The sequence below is a fragment of the Aulonocara stuartgranti genome (genome assembly GCF_965226115.1).
Source record: "Aulonocara stuartgranti genome assembly, chromosome: 11".
Classification (NCBI taxonomy): Eukaryota; Metazoa; Chordata; class Actinopteri; order Cichliformes; family Cichlidae; genus Aulonocara; species Aulonocara stuartgranti.
Window position 1 is genome coordinate 14,212,767 of NC_138947.1, and position 18,435 is coordinate 14,231,201.

Sequence of the window (18,435 nt, forward strand, 5' to 3'; positions counted from 1 at the left end):
GACAAACAAACACGCACGGCCTCTCGCTTTGTCTTCACTACGAGCCTGCCTCCTTGTCACGCTCCCTCCACCCCCCCTCCTCCCCGCACTTTCACACATACTCACGCTCAAAAGTGCAATCCCTGGCATGTGAACACACTCACGCACGGAGAAGATGCTGACCCCTCTGTTCAGTGGGCTACTGTAGCTGTTGAACCAGCAAAAACACCTCTCAGGCATCTCCCTCCGTGCCCTCCTCCTCTGAAGCAGCCCCCCCCCCCCCCCCCCCCGGCCCCTCCAGCATCACCATGATGGGACTAATATCCCTGTGGAGATCTGAGTTATAACAAGTTGACCTTCACATTAAAATCTCATCAACTTCCCATCTCCCTGTCTACTTCCCTCCCTTCTCTATCTGCCCTTCATCTCTGTTCCCCTCTGTTTGTCTTTTCTGTCAGTTCTGCACTGTAAATGCTTTACTGCATCGTTGTACATCATTCTTCAATAATCACCTGTCCAAATTTATTGTGTTGCTTGTATCTCTTTGAAATACTCCTGTTGCTGGCTGTTGATATGTGTAGCTTGTCTTCTCCCGGCCTCTACATCAGTATTATGATCTGATTTACACTTATACAGTATTTTCTATGCTAATGGTGTTCAGGCAGTGGATATGTAGGAGTATAATTTTGAGTGGACTATATCATATAAAAGCATATTTTAATGAAAAAAAACCTTCTTGATCTTTGTGTTGATTTATTTCTTTATTTTAAAAAAAGCCATTGTTCATACTTGCTTACGTTAAAGTGACTTTAATCTGAATATACCTGAGGTAGATATGTTTGTAATGACAGATAAACCTTCTTAATTGTCTGGGATATGTTTCTAATCTGCAGTGCAGACCTGAAGAGTGTCAAACAGAAAATAAAGCACGTAATGACACTTTTCCTCATCAGCCTGTTTCTTTTACATCTAAAGCTGATTCTTAACTTCCATCACAATCTTTTCTCTAGCACTGACAGCATCAGCCTTGGTGTAACTGAACCACCAGCGCTCAGTGGTTGGAGTTGTATGTGCAGTCCATCATTCACTGTCACTCTGACACGATATCATCCCCCTCCTTCGCCACTGCCTCCTCTGCTTCTATCTCTATCCTTCGTCGCTCCTATCGCGCCTCAGTCTCTTATTCTCGCCCCCCTTAATCTCTCACTCTCGTTCTCGCTCGTGCCCTGAGGTCAGAGTGTGCTGTAGACTATTGATATCGTTGCTAAAAATATATGAATCCTCCACCAGCCAGCTAAAAATAGAGTAAGGGACACAGACCACAGGAGACAAAGAAGGAGGGGACAGGAGGAGAACGTGAAGGAGAGGTTACTACACGTTTTTCTGATATTCATCAGTACTGTGGGGTTGAATGAAAGTCCTTATTCAGTCATTAGTTATCTACTGTGCGATACTGAGGGTAGGTAATCTATCGTTTGTGTTTATTTTCAAAACTCCACACAGCAAATGTGTGAAATTTGGAGTTTTTCACCCTTTCCATCCCTAAAGATACTCACTAATGAGTCCTCAACTTTTTTCGTTCAGCTTCTCTTGGCTGAACGTTATATTTATTATATAGTGATATATAATATTGTATATTACTGTTCATCGTGTGAGAAAATTATTGCAAATGTTTACCACATGGACGTTATTTATTCCCTTAAAATCATTTTAAAAGATGTGACATCAAGTAATTTATAGAAACTGTATGCTCATGGCAGCTTCTGTGAAGGTTGCTGGGACAGTTTCAAAGAGTTTTAAAGAGTGAGTACAAAAGCAAGTATTTAAAAAAAAAGCCTATATTATTTTCTTTAAATGTGACAACACATCCAGAAAAATTGATGTTAAAAAGGATGAGTGAGTATTACTATACAACAGTTTATACAGTGAAGTGCGATATGACATCACTCCACTCCACCTCTCTCTCTCACACACACATACTCACATATACTCTCTCTCTTTCTCTCTCACTCTCTCTCCCTTCGACACTTTTACCCCCCTGCTCCCGCTACAGTATGTCTCTTTGGTAACCAAAGTAGCTTCCTGAACCGATCCACCGCAGTGCCTGGGACAGACGGAGTGAAAGAGAGAGTGAGGAATTTTAGAGGATGGGTAAGGGGGCTTAAGGGAAAACACACAGAGGAGAGAAGAAGACAGGGAGAGAGAGAGAGAGTAAGAAGGAAAGGGGAAAAAGGAGAGAAGAGAGTGAGAGGAGAGACAAAACCCCAGCAAGCCTCCCTGGTGTGAGGTTTCTTGGCTTACTGACGTGTGCGCACGACTCTCGTGGCACGGTGAGTATTTCCCCCTCTCATTGAATACCTGCATTTATGCGTCTTTTCGTAGGAATTATAATCATGACTCCCCGTTTTGTTTCGTCTTTTTAACCCGACTTAAAATGTACGTGCCTGTGTGACAGCTGTGAAAAGAGCTGAATTCATAAGTCGTGTTAGCGTAAAGATAGCCGCTCGTGCTCCAGTGAGAGCGCACGCGAGGTGGTGGTGGGGGGCAAAAAATGTTCTTACCTGACAGCTAAGTCGTTGAGCAGCTCTATTTATTTTACCCATTCCGGTTTTTCAACGTGAGTCGCTCACATGTTCCCTGCTCTGTGTTTATCATCTCAAAACTCCGCGTGTGAGTGCGTGTGACAGCTGCGGGGGTGGGGGGGCTAAACAAACCCGTATAGATGCTCGTGTGACTGCCTCACTCAGTACTAGGGTGTTCTTTTGCGGGTACGTGAGAGTATAGTGGCAGTGTTTATCTATCCGCTTTGCACCGTGAAAAAAAGAGAAAGAAATGATGCGAGTGGATTGTCAGAGTGTGTCTGCGCAGAAACCACGAGCAAAACCTTCTACTGAGTCATGGTATCCACGTTTAGTTCCCGTGAAGTCTTTTATTTCCTAATGAGTGGTTTCATTGATTTCTCCAGGGCTGACAACCAGTGCACACCTTTTAATTCGGGGTACGCGCACTCCCGTCGTGCGCGTCCATGTCGAGTACTCCTTCCATTTTTTGGGCCAAGGTCTTTTCTCGTGTTAACCTATATCTTCTCGATACACTCCTTCTGTGCCTGTCTTTAAAAGATCTCTCCACACGTAGTTCGTCCCCATCTTCTCTTCTTTCTGCTGCTTTTGCTTTCGTTTTATTTAAGCTGGGTTGTTTCTTTCACATCCTCTCCTCTTTTCCATCACTGCCTCTTTCTTTCTTGGTGTCTCTTTCCTGAGAGGCTTACAGGTGATGTCAGTCTGCAGATTGTGACAGATTGGAGTGAATTAAACCTTTTGTCCCCCTTGTGGCTCCTATCTAACCAATTCAATTGGCTCATTGCTTTCAGGATGAAGGAGCTGAGGGGCTGTGTCAGAGCACTAAAATGGGATTGTTATCACAAATCTAACAGGAAACTGATTTTTTTTCTCCTTTGCTCTTTTTTTCAAACTCAAACCCAATCTTAAGTCTGAGTGCTTATTTCTTCAAAAGCCACAGCAGCCCTTTAGAAGATTTCTGGCACAATAAATCAGTGCTTTTAATTTTTAATCCCAATCTCTTACGAGCCAGCAGGTCGTATTTTTGTTGTTGTTCTCGGATTTCAGTGTGTTTCTATGACGTTGTGCTCAAAAACAGGGTGCTGTCCGTGGTGCTGAACAAGTCTGAAAATAGGGTGCTGTCCGTGGTGCTGAACAAGTCTGAAAATAGGGTGCTGTCCGTGGTGCTGAACAAGCCTAGGAGAGCAACTCGGGCACATCAACTCGTTTGTGCAATTTTGCAACTCCACTTTGATTCACACTCGTTTCTGACCACTCTGGCATTTCCTCCAACAAGTTGGGAAGTGTGATTATTTCTTCGTGAGCCCACTCCTCTGTGTCCTCTGATCTTATCTTTATACCTCATCGGTCTATCCCTCCAATCATGCTGTGTCATTTCACGGAGTTGTTTTTGAGTTCACGGTGACCCTGCCTTGAACTCTTTAACTTAAACTTTTCAGCACCAGTCGACTGTTACTGTGGCAGCGGGAGCTGAAATTGGCCTGCCGTGTGATTTAGACCCCCCAGTTAAAGAAGGAAAGTTAAGACCAGGGCAGCAGGAAACTCATGTGCAGCTTAAGCCCATGCAAATCCTCAGTTGTTCCCTTGTGTGGCAGATGACAGTGCCAATTTGTATCCTGCCCTTTATGTATCTTGTAAGTTTTCCTTTTAATCTCAGTGGCTTTCCATCTTTCATGTGTTTGTCTGACTGGACTTTTTGTGGTTGTGGTTCCTCACTTCTGTCTGCCCCATTAGTAATGCAATCCTTACTTCATCTGCTTCTTTCATCCTTTCAGATGCCCAAACTTGTCATTTCTCAGACTATTTCTCTAATGTGTACCCTCTACCATCACCCAGTTCTGTTCTTACACATCATTATTGTGCCTAGCGCACAAAAGAAACTCTATTCATCCCTGCTGCTGCATAGAAACTGAGGGAACTTAGTGGTCACATCTCCCACAATGGGTGTCCAGATAAGACGAGACCAGGCTTAATCTTTAAGAGTTTGTTCCCCAGTAGACTACTTTTTTTTGTAACCAGACTTCTCAAAGACTCAAAGGTTTGTCATACAAAGAGAGAGCAGAATAATAAAGTGGTTCTCATGTTTTAGTCATTATTTGACATTAAAGTTTCTGTTGTCACAGCCGTCGGAGGTGCACGATAAATGGCCCACGCTGTTAAATTAATTTGCGACCCTGAGCGTTACTTTTTTAAGTCATTATTTTATGCAGATGTATTGTCGTATGTTTAATAGGTGTGAATAATTGATTTGCAGTTTCTGTGCAGCAAAAAGGGGGTCAGGATTTACAAGGGGTGATGCAAGAAACTGTGGAGATTTTTATTAATGACCGTGAAACAGTGTAGTGTGAGTTCAAATAAGAGCTCAGAGCAGCAGTGATATGCTGAGGAAAGGCTCAAGCGCACATTTTTCAAACCTTAAAGCAACGTGTTACATCAGCTGAAGAACATGGATGATTCCACTCCCGTCCTCTACTGAAAGAACAAGAGGTTGAAGCTTGAGTTGTTGTTTAAAGAAGTTCTTTTGCTTTCTTTCCAAGCTCCTTAGATTGCCATGACCTGGATGACTGAGAACCTACCCAAATGAGTTGCTACATGTTTACCAAAATTAGATGGTGTAAGGGTGAAAAAGGGCGGCACGGTGGTTAGCACTGTTGCCGCACCGCAAGAAGGTCCTGAGTTCAATTCCACCATCAGGCCGGGGTCTTTCTGTGTGGAGTTTGTATGTTCTCCCAGTGTCTGCGTGGGTTCCCTCCGGGTACTCCGGCTTCCTCCCACCGTCCAAAGACATGCAGCTTGTGGGGATAGGTTCATTGGATAATCCAAATTGCCACTAGGTGTGAATGGTTGTCTGTCCCTGTGTGTTGGCCCTGCGACAGACTGGCGACCTGTCAGGGTGTACCCCGCCTCTCGCCCTATGACAGCTGGGATTGGCTCCAGCACCCCCTGCGACCCTGAAAAGGATAAGCGGAAGCGAATGGATGGATGGATGGTAAGGGTGAAAAACCATCCATGGTGTGGTGAAAATCAACTCTGGTCTCAAGCAAGCTAAGGGTTATATTTTAAAGTGGCTACTTAATTCTAGAGCGCAATGGTTAGCACTGTTGCCTCACAGCAAGAAGGTACTGGGTTCAAATCCACCATCTGGGCCAGGGCCTTTCTGTGTGGAGTTCGCATGTTCTCTCTGGCTTCCTTCCACAGTTCAAAAGCATGCAGTTAGTGGGGTTGGGTTAATTAGTGATTATAAATAGGTGGAATGGTTTTCTGTGACCTGTCCAGGGTGTACCCTGCCTCTCCCACAATGGCAGCCCCACGACACTGAATTGGATAAGCAGAAGAGGATGGATGGATGGATGGATTACTTATTCTACCTATAGCCCACAGTTTCGATGAACACAGCCCTGAAAAATGATGTTTCCTTAGTAAGCACTAGGACACTAAAGTAGTTTTTAGTGGCTTATGTCAGATTGCAGTGCTTATTTAATGCTTCTATTACACTGTCAGGTTTTATTTATTTCATCTTAATTGCTGCACACACTGCAAGAATGTGAAAATCACAAACTAAAAAAGTGTGCAGCTGCTGATAAATGCAAGTCATTCCAGACACATCTCCAGCATCTAAGTGATTTCAAATGTTGACAGTTGGACCTAATTAGCCGTCTAAAGCTAGAGAAACATATTTTTCTAAGGAGTGTTAAGAATGTTTAAAGATTATATGATCATACATAGGGAAATGTGTAAAGAAATGCAAACACCATGATTAGTTAGTGGGAGTGTCTGCAGGTGATCACCACACACTATGCAGCTCAAAAAACCTGTGTTAATAAGGTAAGGGAAAAACCAGGGTGAAGACCGTCTGGCAGACACTCACGTCTGCTCATTAGGCTCATTAAGCTCGTTAGGCATGTTGTGCATCATAGTACCTGAAAGCTGTTCTCTCTTCTCTTCCTTCATCTGGATTTAAAGAGATTTTTAGCAGGAAAAGCAAAGGGGGGCATGTATAAGATTTTGAAAAGTGAAAGGAACGTCAGCCTGATGTCCTCCACTTTTGCAAACACTGCAGTGAATACAAATCAAAGGAAAATATTCAAACTCTCAGGCTGACAAGTCATCTTCATTATTGTAATAAACCTCACAATATAGCTATAACAAATTACAGTAAGCATCAGCCTTCTCTGTGTTTCGCATGCCTCCATTACTTATGAAGCTGATGACACTGAACAAGGTTCCAAATTAAGCAGAGGCTACACAGACACAGAAACTCTTGAATCTATACAGACAGCATGTTCAAGTCTTTCCCGGTCAACCAGAATTAAGTCACAGAAAGACCATGTGTGAGTCACGTAAGACCTCAACTCTCCTTCCTAATCTGTGTATCTGTTTTTCTGCTTTTTTTTTTTAGTCCTTTCATAATTTTATTTGTGAATTCATCATTCGTTTTGTTGGCTCCTCTCTAACCTTAAACAGGATTGGTTGCCAGTGAATGTGTCACTAACTCTTCTTTAGCAATAACAAGGCAGGACAGGAGGATAGCCTGTAGCTCTTTTTCCCCATGTGAGCGTGTCACATGTCTGTCTCAGAGTTTCCCATCTCTAATGACCTCCCCTTAGTGAGCCCTTCCATATCTACCTATATTTCTGTCTGCAGTTTTGATGTGCCTCTCTCATCCTGCCTTCCAGATGAGTACGTGTAGCAGCCGTGCGTTAACCATCCTGTCCACAGTGTTCGGCGCCTGCGGACTGTTGCTGGTCGGGGTGGCTGTGTCCACGGACTATTGGCTCATAATGGTGGAGGGAATCATCCTACAGCAGAACCAGAGCCAGGAGGTGAAGATGGCGCTCCATTCAGGCCTCTGGAGAGTTTGCTTTGTGGCTGGTAGGAAGATACAGCACATGTATATATATATATGCAAAGAATGACTGAATTCATATTTGATCATCACGCAGTGACAAACACACAGAAAGAGCAACAGAGTGAGAGAGCAGAAATCAGAGAAAAGACAGCTAGCAACCTTCCGGCCTTTGGAATCATAGCTGTCACAAAACATGATCGTTACCTGTGAGCAGGACTGCAGAGACCCACATGCTCTTTTGATTTTAGTGTGTTTCTTCATGCACCACTGACTTTGATCCTTGACCAACCCCAACATTTTCCACCTTTTGTGGTTGCTCACAGGATCAGAAAATGGGAGATGTGTTGCATCAGAGTATTTCACCGAGCCCGATATAGAGATCACCACTGAAAACACTGCGAACATCCTGAGTGAGTAAAACACAGCAGCGGCATTACACTTCATCTACTGTGTGAGAGCCTGCGGCGGTGTCCCCCTGCTGACTGTTTGAGGGTACTGATGTTTGAGTGCAGCAGTTCATCAGTGTTAAAATTCATCAGCAGGTTCTGTAAGTTGACAAGTTTGAAAAAAAGAAATCCAAAGATGTTGAATTTAGAAAAATTATTCATCCAGTGATTCAAAGGTTTTATTTTTTCATGGTAAAGACTTTGCATGAGGTATAATATGTTTTGTGTTAAACCCTTCAGATTGCAGTAGATTACCAATGAATTAGTAAATTCAGTGATTTAACTCCATAATCTATTAGATATTTCACTACAAATTTTATTTATATAGCACGTATTAAGTGTAGGACTGTGTTAATAAAAAGGTTTTGAGTCTGTTTTTGAATGTACGCACAGACAATGTATCCACACTAACTGAAAGCACCCTTTGTGGACTGAGATCTGACTCTGAAAACGTAAAACATTTGAGCCTGGTGACCTCAGTGGTCTGTCTGGGTTGTAGAGAGTGAGTGATTATATTTTTGTATATCTGCAATTGCTGTAATGCCATTTATTTATATATTGTTGTCAGAAGTCAGAAAGAAGAAAATTACAAGGAATTAGAGGGGGGGAAATGACAAATTCCTGTTGTCTCCAAGTAGAAATGTTTGTGTTTTACAAGTTTTATAGGACTTTCCTCGTAGACGTGACCCCATTGTAAAAAAAAAAAAGTTTATTCAATTCATGCTCAATTCATCTAGGATGAGACATAAGTCTTATGAAACATGCAAGACATAAAAAATAATGTAATTTAACTCTTTTAAGGCCAAGATTATCATCTCCTCTCTCCCCAGTTTAAGGTCACATCCTAAAACGTGCATTTAACACTGTGACCTCTCCTTCCTCCAGAGATGGTGCGTACGGCCACGCCCTTCCCGATGGTGTCGCTGCTCTTTGTCTTCACTGCCTTCGTCATCAGTAACATCGGACACATCCGACCTCAGCGCACCATCCTGGCCTTTGTGTCCGGCATCTTCTTCATCCTCTCAGGTGGGACCCATTACTCATGTCCTGCTGTTACTGCTCCCTCACTCTGTGATTGATTACAGCGTCCTGGTGTGTCCTGTGTCACACATGCAGACACTCCATCACAGCTCTATTTCTGGTCTGTGATGCAGGTGTGGGGAGTGTCAATAGAAAAGGTCAATGGATTTGCTTTGAATGTTCCCGCTGGGTTTTTCATTTGACTTTGTCTCGTATAAACTTTATTAACTTGTTAATTAGGAGTAGCTCTTCCTCCATATTTTAGTGGCATATTTTTAAAAGAGTGTTAAAAAAAATTGCAAAAACCTTTGAATATTTCTTAAGCAGCTTAAGCAGGTTTTTCAGCAGCATTTTCTTCATTAGTGCAGCCGGTCTTGTTGAACAGCAGATGGCGGTAATGCTCCCGTTTCTGGTGCTCAGCCTGATCGTCAGTGGCCACATTGGAGCTTGTGTTCTCTTGCGGTTCTTTCTCCTAACACGCACTTTTGAGGAGGAAGCGTGACTGCAGAGCTCAGAGGAGTATCACGCAGAGTCTGATATGATGACTTCGACATGCCATTTCAGAGTATACGAGGTAATAAATGTTATGTAATGAAGGTTACATAATGTTTATAGCCTCTGCTGGAGTGTCACAGTGTTTTACTTTATGCCTTATTTTGATAATAGGGTGATAATAAGGTGCAAGTGTATCAAATTGCTTACATACTCTGCTGCACTAAGCCTCTCTGTGCCTTCCTCCTGCCTTCCCTACTACACACCCCTCTCAACCCTCCCTCCCCAGCCCCTCTCCTTCCTCCTATTCCTTTCCTCACCCCTTCATTCAAAGGATATTATTTCTGAGTCATTGTTGCTGCAGTGGTGTGTGCGGAAGGATGTTCCACTGGCATCTCTGACGCTGTAGTCTGGTAAATATTGTAGTTTGTATTGGCAGGCTGGGTGCAATGGCACCCTGTTCTGGTTAACATAACAGTATTCAGCGCAGGAAATAAAAAAACAGCATGGGGCCACAGATGTTTAATCTTGGTTAGAGGCTCTCCCGCTCTCTCTGTTACTCGCTTTTCCTCCCTCTCTTTTTCTGTTTATCTCTTCCCCCAACAAACACACCACAGATGAGCTGCACGCCTCCTTGCACCATTTACCTTCATGTTTGCTTCCCCTTTGTCTCACACTCAACACTTCTTCTTTTCCTGCCTCTGACTGTGCACGTGCCTGTGTGTTCCTTTGGATTTTCAGGCATTAACTCAGATAAAGATGTACTTCTGCTGCAGGATTGACAGCAGCACGGTTTCTGCATTTCCCACGCGTTTCAAATTTAAGTCAACAACGAAACCAGGCCATTCACGTAGAGGGCATAAGCACTTGACAGCCCTGTAGTGCACTTGAATGTTGCGGTGAAATATTCATATTCGCTGCTTACAGCATGATGCTGTCTTTGAATATTGATACTGTGATGTTGGCCATATGTTGCATCTCATAATTTTAACATAGCCAAAGTAAGGTGGAGGGCAGGTAAGGGTTCCTGGAAAAGAGAGGTTTAAATGTTGTATGGGATGCTTCTGGCTGATTCCAGATCATCCGTTCACGTTTGAAAGGCACTTCTGTTTCCAGTACAGTGAATATACTGAATTTTTCACTATAACATATTCAAGTTTTCACAGCATGCTGCATCAATTCTGACTGCATGACTTTAATTAGCATGCTATGTTAGAGGAGCAGAATTATTCTCTTTCTTTTGTTACATTTTAAGTGGGTTTTTTTCAGGGTTTCTTCTTCTTCTGCCTTAAGATAAATAGCAAGTAACTGTTAACTGTTTAATAAAGAGAAATATCCTTACATACACCTAATCAGAAACAGCAGTCATTATAAGAGAACCTTATAATACTTAAATTATAATTTTCCTCCCAGTAATTCATTTTCCCACCTTTCATACCCTGACATGCTGCCAGTCTGTCTTAGTGAATTAAGTTATTAATTAAGTTGTGCTAGCATAATAAGACATTTTTATAATGAAGATTTATTATTATGTATTTATTTATTTGCCTGATGAGGATATGAATGACATACAGTATGCCAGCATGTTCATTCATCCACTCATATATTAAAAAGAATGTGGCTTTCCTTGTAATGTGTTGCAATCCTCACATCATAAAAACTAAAGGATTTGAAACTTTTTTACAGGATTATGTTTGAGGTGGTTAAAGGTGTGTTAAGCACTTGGTTATAGAAACACTGGTGTTATGGTTAAACCTGGAAAAACACAAAGGTGGTGTGACAGGTTACGTTGATATATCCTGATATATCCTTTTTAAATCAAATTGTCACAAAAGTGCTTTTGAATCCTGAACCTAGTTACATGTTAACTGCATGTTAAAATCATTTGCCGCTGAAAGTAATCCACAGTGACAGTATGCTCTATTTTATTTCTTTTTATTTTATTTTTTGCAAAAAGAATCTTATTTTTTAAAAAGACTGTTTTCATTGTAAAAGGAAAAATGTTCAAAGGTCTTTGTGAATAACTGATATGAAATGTCTCGTCTGTCTCTCTGGTGTCTTTTCCATTTCTCGATCAGTGTAAGTATTTTGAAAGCTAATTAGCTGGCCTGGCCCCTCCCCATCTTTCTCTTTCACTCTGCACACATTGGTGTGGCTGTCTGGATCACTTTTGTATGTGACTTTCTTTCTTACGCTCAGTGTCATTGTTAATGTGCTGTGTGCAGGCCTCAGTCTGGTGGTGGGGCTGGTGCTCTACATCTCCAGTATTAATGACGAGGTGATGAACCGTCCCAGAGAGCCTGAGCAGTTCTTCAATTACCACTACGGCTGGTCCTTTGCCTTCGCTGCCTCTTCCTTCTTACTCAAAGAGGTCAGTCGAGGCTCTGTGTGTGCTAGTTAGAAAATTTGGGAAAGAGAGTGAGAGGCCCTTTTCAGACATGAAAACGTGAAGCTGCTTCATCTTTTTGTTAAAGCACAGCATTTTGTCATTCAGACATGGTTCGCTTATACAATATTTTCCTCACTGCTTCATTAAAATATTCCCACTGCATCAGGGGCATCTCCAGATTCCCATTCCTGTGTTAGGTGTCTGCCTCAGAGTATCAGAGTGTGCAAAAGCACTATATTGCCAAAAGTATTCACTCACCCATCCAAATCAATGAATTCAGGTGTTCTTTCCTTTGTACACCTGTGGCCACTTCCATGCCACCTTTACAAGTGTGAGCGTGAAATTTCCTCGTGGCTAACGGTCAGCTGTTAGTGGTTTTATAACAAAGTGGAAATGAGTGGGACTGACAGCATTTTAACTATGAAGTGATAAGCCACGTAAAATCACAAAGCAGGGTCAGCAGATGCTGATTCTTTTAGATTAGCTCGAGAACAGTGCATAGAGAGCTTCATGGAATGGGTTTTTATGGACACCCAGCTGCATCCAAGCCTTACATCACCAACCACAAAGTAAAGCGTCACGTGCAGCGGTGTAAAGCACGCTGTCACTGGACTATAGAGCAGTGGAGATGTGTTCTCTGGAGTGACGAATCTTCTCTTCTCCATCTGGCAATCTGATGGACGAGTCTGGGTTTGGCAGTTGCCAGGAGACCAGTAGTTTTTGAGTATAGGGGATTATGGGGGATTCTAGTGTGGGGTTGTTGTTCAGGTCTGGGCTCAGCCCCTTATTTCCAGTGATAGGAAATCTTAATGCTTCAGCATACAAAGACATTTTAGACAATTTCATGCTCCCAACATTGTGGGAACACTTTCGGAACGGTCCTGTTCCAACATGACTGAGCACCAGTGCATAAAGGAAGGTCCATAAAGATGTGGATTAGCCCTGACCTTAACCCGACAGAACATCTTTGGGATGAATTAGAAGGGAAACTTGAGCGAGGCCTTCTCATCCAACGTTAGTGTCTGATGTCACAAATGCCCTTCTGAAAGAATTGTCAAAAATTTCTGTAAACACACTCCTAACCCTTGTGGAAAGCATTCCCAGAAGAGAAGAAGCTGTTAGTGATTATTTCCAAACCTCGACCATTATCAGTTCTGTTGTTAGTAATATATTGTGTCTATATTACATATTGTGCTGGTGGTGCAGGGGTTAGGTCTGTCAGCCTCACAGCAGATGTTGGTTTGAATCTTGTGGTGGGCGGGGGACTCCCTGTGTGGAGTTTGCATGTCCTCCCTGTCTCTTCATTGGTTTCCTCATGCTACTACAGTTCTAAGATTCTGGATAAAGCAGATAAAGTGCTTAAGTTGCATTGATTAAAGCATTTTATGAACATGTGTTTAAAAGTGATTTGTACTCTAATGCACTGTAAAATTTGGGTGGCTGTAGCTCAGGTGGTGAAGCAGGTTACCTAGTAATTGGAAGGTTGGTGGTTCAATTCCAATCTGCATGCCAACTATCGTTGGGCCAAATGCATCCATCAGAGTGTGAATGTTAGATAGAAAAATATTAAGAGCATTGAAAAAAGTGTATCAGAACACAACAGACTTGAAGATCACTTCTAACCAAATTTTCAACACAATCCTTATTTTTGAAAGACATTTATGTTTTCCCATAGTCTCTATGACTCCTTCTTATTGTGCCATTCCTCTTAAAAATATATATATCCTAGAAACACACCTACACTAATCAATTACGTTTGCTTCACATCTGTCGAAAAACATTGCCAGTATTGACTGTTGTGAAGTATAACAACACTTTTGAACACAACAATTTAAAGTGTCCTATCAACACTTTGTTGTTGTTTCCACTAGTGTAACTAAGAGCAGGATCTCTGCAGCTGAGAGAAAGCTGCGATACACCGCTGGCACACAGGCTTCAAGAGAAAGACTTTTCTTGTCTCTTGTGGATTTAGAATAGCAAAAATGCATCATGCCAAATGTCCCCATGTTAGGAGTTTAACAGCTCACAAAGTAACAGAAGACACACGTGAAGTTGTAATATTGTGCCTGCTTTCCTGTAATGTGACTGGAGGTAGTTCAAACTTGTGCTGCTTAAAAATTGACAAGCCAGCATTAAGAAAAAGTGACCATGAAGCTGATGCTGTAATATATGAGAGATGTCTGACAGGGGCTATAGTGTGTGCTTGAGTGTCTGATTGCACACGTGCAACACAGTTTGTATGGTGCAGGTACTCCCTGCTGAGTGTGATGATCTGTATTCTGAAGGTAATGTGAGTATTAGTGGTTATGATGCAGAACAGCAGGGTTTCCGTACAGCTGTGCTCATGTGTGAATTCGTGCATGGTGCAGTTTCACGTGAGTCCTCATCTTCACATATCCCTTCCTTCTCTCCTTCCTCCTCCCCGTCCTGCAGCTTCCTCTCTCCTGTCATCAGTGGCCCTGCTCTTAATGTGCTGCAGTGGCTGATTCAGTGTAAACTAACTGTCTCCTCTGATTTTTCCCTCGTCTTTTCTTTTCTCCGGACTCCTTGTTGGCTATTGTTTTACCTTTAAATTTATTTTATACATTCTTCTTCATGTCTCCTTTTATTAGTCATTTATAATCACATCCCACACACCTACTCGTTACTGTTTCTTTGAAATGTTGTCTCTGAACAAAATACGCACTGTCACATATAATCTAATCTCGCTCATCTCTTTAGGGGGCCGGTGTGATGTCAGTCTATCTGTTCATGAAACGTTATGCAGAAGAAGAGATGTACCGCCCCCACCCTGCGCTCTACCGCCCCCGCTTGTCTGAGAGCAGCGACTATAGCGGCCAGTTCCTCCAACCAGACTCCTCCTGGCCCCCACCAAAACGTGGACGCAGCACCTCTGAGGCCTCCAGCGACATCTCCATCCAGCTTAACCAGACTCCGCCAGCCCCATCAAAAAGCAACCTCCAAGCGGTTGGTCCAGGCAGCCCACCTTCTGGCTCTTCTTCCGCAGGAAGCTACCAGATGCCCCCACAGCCTACCGGTTATCCCTCCACACACACCCTGCCCAGGTCTCACTCCTCACATCCCCAGGGCCAGGCTCTTCCAATGGCCATGCCTCCATCACCCGTACCTCCCCCTCATTATCACACACACGTGCACATGAGCGCTTCCCCCTGTTAGGAATAAGGAGCTTCAGGAAGGAAAGTAGACTCTTCATAATCATGTACATTTATATGTGATGACAGTAAATGTTGAGCTTGAATTGCAGATCATGTCAGAGGAAGTGGAAGGAGACCAAATATATTTTCAAATGTTAGTTTTGGAGCAAATATGAACTGAGATCAAAGGCAGTTTTGGAGATTGAGCGGGAAGCTTTAACAAAAACTGTGGACTGAGAGAAACAAATAGGACAAAACATGGAAGAAGGGAGAAATAAATGGGAGGAAAAAGTGATTCCTAGAAAGACATAGAAGGTTAAGCTGAGTTACAGAGGAGATACCAGCGAGGGAGAGTGAGGCAGACAGAGCGTGGGGCTGCGGTATAATACGGAGATACTGCAGTGCTGCAGGAAATTTGTATGCACTTGGAAATGTACAATGCAAAACACTCTTCACAAAGAGAGAATGCACATAGCTTTTTTTTTTTAACATACATATACTATGCCGATACATGAACTATGTACATTTTTACCAAATGGCAAATGCAGTTAAATATTCTATTGTCTTCTCTGAATTTAGTAAATCATCAATTCAGTTTCACAACTCACACTGTCAAGTTAGAGTGATCAATATCATGAATTAAAAATAGTTTTAAAAAGAAGTTAAGTAATGCTGAATTGAGAAAACTGTGTATGGATATCGTGTGAAAATAAAAAAAAACACAGAAATTGATGATGCAATGAAACATCGTCAGGAGAAATCAACTTACTGTTTTACATCTTTGTATAAGATACAAATTTCTAACTTGCTGTATATAATTGCTCACGAGGGTGTCTGTAGTAAACTGTAAATGAAGCTTTGGCACAAATTACATCAATGAAAGGTCTGACTCATTCTGCTTTGGAGGAAGACTCTGCAACAGGCACACCACAGTCAACAACACGCCCTCAGGATGCAGGCATGCTGGTTTGAAGGAGGAACCACCCAACAATGATACAGGCGGCTGATGCCCTCTACTGGCCACTGTCCTGCACTGACCCCGGTATCAGCCATGGGTCTGGTTCACTACTTTAATGCACTCTTCCTGCTTCCCTGACCTCCACTGTGTGTCTATGGCTGGTGCAGCACAGATGACAAAGTTACACTCATGTAAGGAATGTATGACGATGATGAGACGAGTGTTTGTGAACGATACAAATCAGGAGTGACACATAACTTTAAAGAATGATTAGAAAGATTTTAAAAGCTTTGTAGCTGTAAATGTCTATCTGGAAAAAGTCACAACTAAGTATTAATTGCATTTTTACTTGCTGCTTAACGAACAGCGGCACACACCATTAAAGGCAACATTTAATTTAACATTTTATTATTGCAGCTTGTTTGGCAGGCATTTGTGACAGCATTAGTACAAAGTTTTTAGAATATCTGAAATAATGTGAAAAACTAAAAAATATAACGTTGAGCTCTTTCTGTGTGTTGATGAGTCTCTGAGTGATCCCTGTGTCTATGAAATGCCGACAAATGACGATTAAAAATTTGTTATAATTTTTCATTGCAGTTCCAGAGTTTTCAACACATTCAGCTTGCTCTCAGGCAGGGAACATAAAATCCTCACATAATGATGCAGATTTTTTTTCAGTAATAATTAACATGATTTATAGATTTTAATAGTTGCAGATTAATTTTCTGTTAATAAACTACGGATAAACAGACTTCAGCATCTCTCTCTGGGATGGATTCCCTGTACCAGCAGACATAGGAGGCTCTTCTGTAAGATGTTTGTAGCCACACGTGATTATTTTGTGGTGGTTTTGAAGTGTAGTGAGGTGCTTTCTCAGACGGTCTAGAACAGGGGTGTCCAAAATAAGGCCCGGGGGCCAGAATCTTCCCAGAAAAGAGTCCAGTTGTGAAGAAGGATACACATTTTGGATTTTTAACTGTGCTTTCATAAGTTTTACAACTTTTCCTTCCCCTTGGCTATTCATAAAACACTAATAGATAAACATTTAAGTGACAGAAAAGTTTACACTTTTCCACTTACTAAAGAAATGTCTGTTTTGTTTTTTGTTTTTTTACATTGGATCCACAGTAAAAAACAACAACAACAACTGTTTTATAATTACAGGACAGTGGGAAATGAGCTACTAGAACCTTTTCAGTAATTTTACACATCTATTTCTGACAATTTTAGCACAAAGAGTCATGCTGACCGATTTCTTTCATTTATTGCAGCTTCATTTCTTTATCACGTAGAAGAATTGAGACACGTTGTTGAAAGTGCACTTCTTTTTCTTATATCAAGATAGCGATTAAAGGCATAGTTAAACTTCTTCACACTGACAGAAAGGGGTGTTTCACTGGTCCGGCCCATGATGTACAATGAGTTTGACATCCCTGCTCTAGAAGTTGAACGCTTGTTAAATGATGCAGTATCACAAAACCCAGAGCAAGGCAAGAAGAACCTGCACATCAGAAACATAATTCTTTCCTCTATAATAGACACATTTGCTGTTTGTTTTAAGGTGCATCTCTCACAGCGAGACATCCCTATAATAATAGTGTATATGGGCTCATTATAAAGATCACTGTGATGCTGGAGATAGGGAAACACACTGATGTCCTTCACTGCATGAGTGGGATGAAAATTATAGCTCACAGCTCACAAGTATAAAGTGAGATCATTGTGATGTCATGTTTCACCTACATGCAGGGTTATACACTCCCCTGCTTTTTCTTTAAGCACTTGCACACATTGGAATTGAGATGACACCCAGTGTACCTGCAGCTGTCTTTGTTGATTGTGCTGTTGCAGTTAAGGGGTCAAGTGCCTTGCTCAGGCACACCTCAACAGTAGCTGTTAAAGTTTTTTTCTCCAGTCAGTTAAAGTGTGCTTCACTAAATGACTTTGGAGCAGCTGAAAATAACTTTCCCTTTTAATTCTCAGAAGTATTTAATAATACTTTTATAACTCCTAAACTCCTTTCATCTCTGCAACTCTTTGTTTTTCCATCTCTATCCCTAGCCTCATGATTCGTTTGCCTCATGATTATATAAAAGAGTGTAGCTGTGCTTGCTTCTGCGGAACAGCCTGATCTTCATCCACATTACCAGCTTTCTAAAATAAAAAATGGGCAAAAGAATCCTTTTTTTAGTGTTTCAAAGATACTAATGCTGTCTAATCTGGTGCTATATGATGCAGAAGAAAGTCACTGCTTTTAAAAAGTTGGTCTCTGACACTCACTTTGCTCTGCTGTACAACACTTTTGTACAAAACTTTTAATGTGGGTTGATTGTGCTCTGTTTGCACTTCTGTTGTTAGATGTTCAAAATGTTGCCATTTCATTTTAATTATTTTATATATTATAGCACTACTACTACTACTACAATATTGTAGTCATGTGATTAGACATTGTCCTGGCTTCTGGCTGCTCTCTTTGATTGAGGGAACCTGCAAGTGGATGGATGCTGTACTGCAATGAATCACTGGGTGTTAACTAGACTCCCTCCTCAGTCATAGCACGCCAGC

At 41.9% G+C, this 18,435-nt stretch overlaps 1 protein-coding gene across 1 annotated transcript; it reads left to right on the top strand.

The window, feature by feature from the left end:
- Positions 1–2,014: 2,014 nt before the first annotated feature.
- On the top strand, positions 2,015–16,391 carry cacng7b (calcium channel, voltage-dependent, gamma subunit 7b). Its single transcript, XM_082552415.1, has 6 exons — positions 2,015–2,309; positions 7,235–7,430; positions 7,731–7,817; positions 8,739–8,879; positions 11,591–11,736; positions 14,476–16,391. Exons 2-6 carry the CDS (start codon positions 7,235–7,237, stop codon positions 14,929–14,931), a joined length of 1,026 nt encoding a protein of 341 aa, XP_082408541.1. The 5' UTR covers positions 2,015–2,309; the 3' UTR covers positions 14,932–16,391.
- Positions 16,392–18,435: the final 2,044 nt, after the last annotated feature.

Coding starts and splice junctions, on each gene's coding strand:
- cacng7b (XM_082552415.1), top strand. CDS start 7,235: ATGAGTACGTGTAGCAGCCGTGCGTTAACCATCCTGTCCACAGTGTTC. Junction 7,818..8,738: donor AAACACTGCGAACATCCTGA/GTGAGTAAAACA, acceptor TCCTTCCTCCAG/AGATGGTGCGTACGGCCACG. Junction 8,880..11,590: donor CATCTTCTTCATCCTCTCAG/GTGGGACCCATT, acceptor TGCTGTGTGCAG/GCCTCAGTCTGGTGGTGGGG.